Below are 10,181 nucleotides of genomic sequence, written 5' to 3'. Positions count from 1 at the left end.
TTACAGATTTAATGCAATCCCTATCAAAATACCAAGAGTACTTTTCACAGAACTAGACACATTATACTAAAATTTGTATGGAACCACAAAAGACCCTGAATACCCAAAGCAATCTTGAGAAAGAACAACAAAGCTGGAGATAGCACAATCCCAGATTTCAAGATATACTACAAAGCTGTAGTGATCAAAACAGTACGGTACTGCCACAAAAACAGACAGAATAGAGAACTGAGAAATAAACCCATGCCTATACGGTCAATTAATCTATGAAAAAAGAGGCAAGAATATGCAATGGGGAAAAGACAATCTCTTCAACAAATGGTTTTGGGAAAATTGGACAGCTATATGCAAAAGAATGAAACTGCACCACTTTCTTACACCATACACAAAAATAAACTCAAAATGGATTAAAGGCCTAAATGTGAGACCTGAAACCATAAAACTAGAAGACAACATAGGCAGTAATCTCTTTGTCACTGGCCTTAGCAACATTGTTTTAGATATGTCTCCTTGGGAAAGGGAAACAAAAGCAAAAATAAACTTCTCGGGCTACACCAAAATAAAAAGCTTGCATGGTGAAGAAAGCCATCAACAAGATAGAAGGAAGGCAATCTACTGAATGGGAGTAGAGATCTGCAAATGACATATCCGATAAGGCATTAATATTGAAAATACATAAAAAATTTATATAATTCAACACCAACAAAATCCAAATAATATGATTAAAAAATGCGCAGAGGACCTGAATAGACATCTGTCCAAAGAAGACATACAGACGACATTAAAAGATGCTCAACACATCACTAATCATCAGGGAAACGCAAATCAAAACCACAATGATGTATCACCTACAACTGTCACAAGAGCTACTATCAAGAAAACAAAAAATAACAAATGCTGGCGAGGAAGTAGAGAAAAAGAGACCCTAGTGCACTGCTGGTGGGAATGCAAACTGGTGTAGCCACTTTGAAAACAGTAAGGAGGTTCCTCAAAAAATTAAAACCAGAAAAACCATATGATTCAGTAATTCCAAAAAAAAAAAAAAAAAAAAAAGGAAACACTTATTTGAAAAGATAGATGCACCTCTGTGTTTACTGCAGGATTATATACAACAGCCAAGATATGGAAGCAACCTAAGAGTCTGCTGAAAGATAAATGGATAATGAAGATATGGTACACACACAATGGAATATCACTTAGTATAGAAAAGAACAAGATCTTGCCATTTGCAACAACACAGACAGACCTAAAGGGCATCATGCTAAGTGAAGTAAGTCAGACAAATTCTGTATGATTTCACTTAAATGTAGAACCTAAAAAACAAAAAACAAACGAAAGCAGAAACAGACTAATACCGAGAATGGATAGCTGCCATAGGGGAAGGGATGACAGATGGGCAAAACGAAGGGGAGTAGGAGGTACAGGCTTCCAGTTACAGAATGAGTTAAGTCACAGGATGAAAGGTACAGCATAGGGAATATAGTCAATGATACTACGATAGCATTGTATGGCAACAGATGGTAGCTACATGTGTAGTAAGCATAACACAATGTATGTAGTTATTAAATCCCCATGTTGTACACCTGAAATTAATGTAACATTGTGTGTTAACTACATTTCTATAATAAATAAAATGATAATGGAAAACAAAAAATACTGATTGCTAGATGGCACTGCAGAACACACAAGTCAATATATCTGGGGTGAAAATATCAAACTGAACTTTCAATAATCATTGCACATGATTTTAAGTCCCTATCCAATTTGAGAGCCACTACTCTAGAGTTAAGTGGCTACTATGTGATTTACAGAATTCCAATTATAACTAGTATTCTTAAACATTTATGGTCCTGGTTAGTTCTGTATTATCAATTTGTAAACATCACCTAACTTGTACATGGAAATTTTATTTTTAATAGTATAGAAAACAAATTCATATTCATTATCTCTCTCATCACAATAATATAGGAGAATCAGATATATTTACCTACAGGAATCAAAACTGTAGGTAATATATCTATATAATCATGCAAATATTTTATATATTTGGAATTGTTTCTTCTTAGAGGTTTACATAAGAGAAGTATAAGTTAAAAGAATTAAAAAGGGTTAAGGTGAGGGGCACTGGGTGGTTCAGTCAGTTGAGCATCCTACTCTTGATTTTGGCTCAGGTAATGATCTCAGGGTTGAGATCAAGCCCCGTGTGGGCCTCCATGCTGGGTGTGGAGCCTGCTCAAGATTCTCTCCCTCCCTCTGCCCCTCCCCAAAACCACCCCTCCCACACTTGCGTGTACACTCTCCCTCTTAAAAAAACAAAACAAAACAAACAAACAAACAAAAACAAAGAGGGGGAGTTAAGGTGAAAGATGTTGACATTTATTGCTGAGAACAATGAAATTCCCAAGAATGATTAAATGGTGCTCTGGTCAGCCAATTCCAATGTGAGGAGATGTTTCTACACTATCAACAAGCAATGTTCTGGACAGCAGCTGGGTAACCTATAATTCAACTCCATTCTGATATCTACCAAGAGACAGCAACATATTCCACTGGTAAAGGGCTTGCTCCCACAAGACTACCCTCTACTTTGGATGCTAACTGTAAGCCTAGGTTGTTACCTGTGCTTCTGACCATACAGATACGTAGGGTGAGGTCCTAAACAAAGCAGCTTCTGTCCTTCTGGAATTTGGGGCCAGCATAATGGCATGTGAAAATATTCTGGAAGCTCTCTGAACCCTCTCCTCTTTGGGTTTTTACAGAGGCTTCCTTACACAGAAATGATTAAATCATTGGCAACTGATTAAAATTTCGCCCCCTCACCCCCCCACCATTGGTGGGACTGAAAGCTTCAACCCTCTAATTATAGGATTGGTTTCCTTGGCAATCAGCTCCCATCCTTAGTTGCTGTCCAAAAGTCACCCCATTAACATAAACCCAGTCCTGGTAGAAAGGAGCTTGTTAGAAATAAACAAGACATGCATTTCACCTTCATGGCTCCACAAAAGATGTTAAGAGACCAAATATTATGACGAAAGATGATCCTATAACTCTTACTGAACTACCCAGTGCCCCTCACCTTAACCCTTTTTAATTCTTTTAACTTATACTTCTCTTATGTAAACCTCTAAGAAGAAACAATTCCAAATATATAAAATATTTGCATGATTATATAGATATATTACCTACAGTTTTGATTCCTGTAGATAAATATATCTGATTCTCCTACATTATTGTGATGAGAGAGATAATGAATATGAATTTGTTTTCTATACTATTAAAAATAAAATTTCCATGTACAAGTTAGGTGATGTTTACAAATTGATAATACAGAACTAACCAGGACCATAAATGTTTAAGAATACTAGTTATAATTGGAATTCTGTAAATCACATAGTAGCCACTTAACTCTGTAGAGTAGTGGCTCAGGAAATTCCAAGAGTTTGGGAGCTGAGGGCCAAGAACTGTGGACTAAAGCCAAATATATATGAGAAATACATTCTGGTCATCTAAATGATCAAATACACATTTCTCATAAATCACAATATTGAAATGATAATGGAGAAAGAAGGGCACAGTTTGCCAAATAAGGTGGGTAGAAAGGAGCAAGAGCAGTTTGTGAGGCTAAGGAAGAGACAAAGAAAAAAAAAGATTCAAACACTGTAAGAATTATTTTAGAAAATCTTAAATTTCAGTCTTTACTACAAACAACATTAAGAGGACCCCGAGTTGAGACATGCTATATGTACTGGCTTGTGAGATACTAGAAAACACAGAAGTATCTTCTTTTCTAGGAAAAAAATATGATTCTCCTGTCATATTTCATCATCATAATATTTACCATATTCATCACTTACCATATGCCAGGCACTAGTGCTTCCAAATGTATTTTCCAACTTCTTAGGTAGGTACTATTATCCTAATTTATAAACAAAGTCTTAGAAAAAAATTAAACATCTTACCTACAGCTATATAAGTTATCAGCGGCAAAGCTGGGATGTAAACCCAGATAAGTTATCTTCCAAATTTGTGCTCCTAATACAACATTCTGAGAGGCAACACAACATGGATTCAGATTTTTTCCATTAAGAATCCGGAAAAGGCAAAACTCAGTGGTAGAAAGAACCCTGACCAGAGATTGAAAAACCCAGATTCTAGTCTACGATCTGCCACCTTGATTACTGATGGGTTTACCTCTCTGGATCTAAATTTTCCCATCAATAAAATGACAAGGTTGAACTACATTACTAAGATACTACCCTCCTAAATTGTGAAGGGAAAATTTAATGCAAATATAGAATGGCAGCCTAAACAGAAGGAATTGACATTTTTGCCAGAAACTAAATAAACGGTATAGTACAAACCTTACCTCAAATCCATACCAAACTTGGCTAAAAAGTTATTATCACCACCATAGATGAAGAAACTTAACTTCAAAGAGGTGAAGGTTAATTTGCCTATAATCACCTGACAGTATGTGACAGAGCTAGGGTTGGAATTAAGGACTATTTAGTAGGCTCTTTCCTCTATTCTACATTGCCTCCTGAACTGAATCTCCTATTTCCATCATCTTTCTACCTCTGAAAAGCTAGAGTATCCCTAACCCACTTCATAGGATCAGTCACCATACAGTGGAGCAAGGATTAAATCCTATGGAGGCAAACAGACCAACGCTTACTCCTCATTCTCTCTTTTTTTTCTTTTCTTTTTTTTAAGATTTTATTTATTCTAGAGGGAGGGGCAGAGGGAGAAAATCCCAAGCAGACTCCCCGCTGAGCACGGAGCCCAACTCTGGGCTTGATCTCATGACCCTGAGATCATGACCTGAGTGGACCCGAAGAGTCAGACGATCAACTGACTGAGCCACCCAGGCACCCCCCTATATTTTTTAAAGATTTATTTCTTTTTAGAGAGAGAAAGCGCACCGGAGCACATACACGAGCAGGGAAGGGGCAGAGAGAAACGGAGAGACAGAGAATCTCAAGCAGACTCCCACTGAGTATGGAGCCCTACCCCAGGGTCAATGTCACAGCCCTGAGATCATGACCTGAGCCTAAATTAAGAGTTCAAGACTTAACCAACTTAGCCACCTAGGTGCCCCTTCACTCCCTATTTTTAATTAAATACTTAGGGGCAGGAACGACCTAACTAGTTTATAAAGAAGGGATAATCAAGTGCCTTTTTTCATGATACTGTCACTCCATCTATATACCTCAGAACTCAAATGCCCTATAATTCAGTGAATGCCCAAAATGTACTCAGCATCAGATATACAGTATGAGAAACTCCACTCTCTTTTCTATAAGTCACTAAACTGCATTAGTCCAAAAATAAGTGTTATGGCTAGGGAATCAAGATTTTTTTCAGGGTTAGTGTAGGTTTGAAGAGCAGTCTACTTCTTTTCAATCTTTTCATAAAGTAATATATCTCAAGAGAATTGAGCACTTATATACACTGTTACTAGTATTAGCAGTAATTACCCTCTAATAGCCATAAGACAACTATACCTTAATCCAGAATATAAGTACAAGGAAGAAAAAAATAAATCACATTGGTTCTATTCATGGATTATGAAAAACTTCATCACATTTCATTCAATAAACATAAAAATGCTCAGTGTTGGTAATTAATATTTACAGAGTGTTTATGGTATGTCAGGCAGTTTTTAGGAGAACCACCTCATTTGTTCTTCATAACAATTCATTAAATCTAAGAGCTCTGATGTGGGCAAAAATTTCCTGTTATCACAGGTGGACTGAAAGAAAGGCAAAGGGTGAAAGTGAGGAAGCCAGGAATGTAAACCAGCCAGCTTACTCTAGAGCAAGGGAAACTCTTAGAAACTAAGCACCGGTGCCTTGGACAGTTAGGCATTACTCTCATTTCAGAGATTGGGAAAATGAAGAGATTTAGTCTCCTACCCAGTGTCAAGTGAGCAAGTGGAAAATTCAGCACTCAGATCTTGAGTTAATGTTCTGACTTAATCCAGTGCATTTCCCATTACACTATACTCTCTAACACTAAAACCTGACATTTGTATACATCTTCCTATTTTATAAACAATATTGCATTAAAATTTTCTAACGACCCTGTGAGTGATGTATCATTCCTAATTTACAGATGAAGTAGGGAGTGATCCCAAAAGGTTGGGAAATTAGATATGGCATGTTTAGAGAACCAGAATTTAAATTACGCGTTGAGATCTTGAGCAATCCAATTCAAAATTCCAAAGCAGGAAAAAAAAAACTGTCTCCTATATTTAAGAGGCACGGGTCAGTTTCAGTCCTAGTACGTCACTGTCTTCGAGCATCTTAGCATATCTCCAACAACACATGCTGGAGCAGTTTATATTTCAACTTGTATTACTGTTCTAGCGAATATTTTACCTCACTTTCGAGTGAGTTCCTTGTACGGACACGAGTCAACCTACCATGCATGTATGTAGTAGTCACTCAACAAATGATCAAGAATCATACCAAACATACAGAAACGACGAACATCTACGGTTAGCCTCGATAACGGACGGGGGTGGGGGCGAGTTCATGTCCACTGCCCCAGGCAGTACCGTCCTAGCCACACGTCCCTCTTTCGTTTTCGATATAAATGCCATCTCAATGAATGAAATAAAACTAATGGCGCCCTAGGAATTCAGAGTACGGAAAGAAAATAAGCAAAAGAGACAAAGAGAGTGAAAGACCAAGTAGGGCCTGGAATCACTAGCATGAAAAGATGACATGAGTAAGGGAAGCCCAGGGGCGGGCTGCTCCCTAGCCAAAGGAGAGCGCACGGACTTGTGAAGAAAATGACGTGTCTCTTCGAAGCAGCAACGGCAGCGGAGGTTGGTCCTGGCACCGCCCGCACCCCTAGCCCGGCTGAAGCGAGTCACTCACCCCGAAGACAGGCTACGTAGGGCCGCCCCCAGGGCCGCCGAGTTTCGATTCCCCAGTGTTTGGAAACGGACGGAAAACAAACCGGGTCGCCAGAGGTCACCACGGGCTTCCGGTTTCCTCGAAGACACCGCCGCTTCCCCAGAGAAGGCAGCCGCTCCGGGAACGCCGCGGAGGAATTCCCATTTCTTTAGCCTCCACTACGCCGCCAGCGGCGCAGCCCGGCCCGTCGACTGGAGCTCCGGAGGTTGTGGAAGGAGGCACAAGCCGAGGAGGAGAAGCCGAGCGGCTGCCGAAGAAGGCCCGTTACCCAGCAACACGCGCGCGAGACCCAGGCCCACCGGCGCCCGCCTCGTCAGCGTCCGCACCGGCTGATGGCCATGTCGCGTTCCGCGGAAGGGAAGCGCTGTCGAGGGGGACTGGAAGGGAAGACGAGCAGTGAACGGCCGGAAGTGGAACTCCTGCGGTCCTCAGGCTGGGCTCCGAGGCCGCGCGAGCAAACCGGAAGTCCGTCCGCAGGGAGCTGAGGGGGCGTTCTCGAAGCCGGGGCGGTGAGGGGTGCGGGAAGGAGAAAGTGGGCGCGGCGTACTACGTGTCCCGTGAGTCTCCGCGGCGGGGCGGGGCCGCGGCGACGCGAGGAGCGGAGGCGGAGCTGGAGATGGGTAAGCGTGTTACCGGCCGCTGTGGCGGTTGGGTCGCTGGGGTGTTTTTCCGCCTTCTTCCAGCGCGTTCTTTTCATTCGGCGTCCGCTTGGGGGTCCCCGAGCGTCTGTGGTGCGTTTTGGGTCCGCTCAGTAGCGCTCTTCCATGTTTATAGCGCTGTCGCCTCGCTGTGGCCGGGAGCTGGGAAACTAACGCCGCTTTCGGGGCGGGCGGAAGGAGCTGTTCAAGCCCCCACCTGCGTTTCCTGGGCGCTACTGCGAAACTTCAGGCCATCAGTTGAAACACAAGCTCGGCGAATTACTCAAGGTCCCATAGTTATTCGGCACAGTGCTCTTTAAAAAAAAATCAACTTTATTGAGTTTTGGGCAAAGCTTTGGGATTTGGGGATGGTAACCGGCTGCCCTGGAGTTGCTTCCGCCTTCCAGTATTTCTCGATGATAGCCCTGATCTGTGGAGTCACGAGTAGTTGAACTCTACTGTCTTTGGAGGTCGCAGCCACATGGAACCCCTCAAGCTGTAGGGCTACTTCTGATTTTAAAAAATAAGCGAGAAAACGGTAATTGTAGGCAGTTTATCCTCATTAACCGCCAATTAGCAACAATGACACCCTTCGCCACCCTCTTACTTAGTACTTTGTCAACTGAAGGCTTATTGTTTAAATAGGTGTTTTGTGGGAAGGTGTTTTTACATCGCGTTTTAATTCATCAGCCCACCTGTCAGCTCTGATCAAAGAATGGATTCGACTCAAGGGTTAACTTTAAAATACGTTTTTGTTGTTGTTAAGCTTCTCTTTTTGGTTTGAGTGAAAGTTCACGGCTATTACGAACAAAGACCACACGCAACTTAAAGTTACATCATATTTTTAAAAATCTAAATAATAAAATCATTTGCTTCAATTTGTCCGGCTGCGGCATGGAAGAGAGCAGTGTTTTTAGTATTTTAGACATGAATCATTTATTTTTTGATGGCCTTGGTAAAGCGCTTTGCAAATTTAAAAGACCACTAAATAGGATGTTTTCGCTAGTAGAGTTTTCAGGAATAGTCACAAAATTGGCTGAGGCACCCAAATCATCATAAATAAGATGATAATCTGGTTTCTAATTTGTAGATATGAAAATATTTTCTATTTTTCAACTTTCATTCACAATTTAGAATAATTTGAGACTTGTCGAAAACGAAGGGAAATTCATTTTTATCTTTTCTCTCTGAGTAAGGAGAAAATGACTTAGCCCGTTATTTTAAAGTTTTTCTGATGAGAGTCTATTTTTATTTTAAAATACACACCTCTTTACTATAATTATGAAAAAGGTGGGTCTTTATTAACAAAATTATTTTATATTAAAATTATTTTCTCCCACCTCATCACACCCACACACCCCCAAGAAAAAAAGCACATACACATGGACAAAAGGATGTAAACTACTTAAGTCATGACTTGATAAACTCTGTATATCCACATCTGTGTGTATCCTGAAACAACAGTCTTCAAACAGGGCAACGCATATCCCTAACCCTTAACCTTTTAGAAGGTACATGGAGGATTTCCATACATAATCCTTTACATAAAGGATAATTTGAAGGTACTAATTCTCAGGTTGTCCACTTGCATGTTTTCTTCCCTAAAATTGATCTACCTCAGAGTGTGCCTGAATCAGACACCTTTCTCCCTTCCTCTTTGGTAATTGTCCTCCTACTCTACATATAAAGCAATACCTTTAATCTGACTAAATCTGTTTAGAAAGTGAGTGATTCTAATGACTGGGTAGTTAATTCCTTTGCAAGAATGGCAGTTTCCAAAGGCCTTCAAAAATATTGCAGGACCTGGGGTGTCTGGGTGGCTCAGTTGTTGAGCTTCTGCCTCTCACTCAGGTCATGATCCCAGGGTCCTGGGATCGAGCCCCGCATCGGGCTCCCTGCTCGGCGGGAAGCCTGCTTCTCCCTCTCCCACTCTGCCTGCTTGTGTTCCCTCTCTCACTGTCTCTCTCTGTCAAATAAAGAAATAAAATCTTTAAAAAAAAAAAATATTGCAGGACCTAATTGAATTGTCATCTGACCATTAAAAATAATTTTTATGTCATACCTCTATGTGATTTTTGGTACATGGCTTAGTAGTTCAAAAGAATGATTGTTGTTATAACCAGAAATCCTTCTACTCCCATATACTTGGAATGGAAGACTACAAAATAGAAGAACAACCTAACCTGTTTCTTTCTAGCAATGAGTAGTAGTCATTCTGGATACATGATCTAAATGGGTGTTGGGGGAGAAGGCCCTATCTATTTCTTTATGAGATGCATTTCCAATAAAAGCTGACCTGATATTTTCAAATGATCATAATTTGTAGTATTTTTGTTATTTGATCAGTAGTAGTCTAGTAATTTAATGATATCACAATATAATACTGAGGAAAATTTTTAGAACTTATGTTCTCAGGAATTTTAAAATACTTTTTTGTTGTTGAGGGAAATGTGATAGGATGGTCAATTTAAAATATTTTCAAACACTAAAATGTTAGGATAAATTTATGTGGGAGAAGTGAGATAAAAATATGAATTCAAGAAGAAAAGGAAAGATAATCAAGTTCCCAACTGTGAAAAGAGAGCTTGCTCATGTGCTTTTCAACAGGATGAATAATAAT

The 10,181-nt window shown here is 40.2% G+C and overlaps 1 protein-coding gene across 1 annotated transcript in view; it reads right to left on the bottom strand.

Moving 5' to 3' along the window:
- The window catches only part of AZI2 (5-azacytidine induced 2), a 21,101-nt gene extending 13,481 nt beyond the window's left edge, over positions 1 to 7,620 (bottom strand). The window contains exon 1 of the mRNA XM_034988197.1: positions 7,250 to 7,620. Coding sequence (XP_034844088.1) covers positions 7,250 to 7,620 — 371 coding nt within the window. The remainder of the gene's footprint in view (positions 1 to 7,249) is intronic.
- Between the last annotated feature and the right edge of the window lie 2,561 nt (positions 7,621 to 10,181).

This window comes from Mirounga leonina, unplaced genomic scaffold (assembly GCF_011800145.1).
Source record: "Mirounga leonina isolate KUSES-001 unplaced genomic scaffold, KU_Mleo_1.0 Mir_115, whole genome shotgun sequence".
NCBI lineage: Eukaryota > Metazoa > Chordata > Mammalia > Carnivora > Phocidae > Mirounga > Mirounga leonina.
Note: the sequence above shows the minus strand (reverse complement) of the source record. Positions and strands in the feature narration are given on the sequence as shown.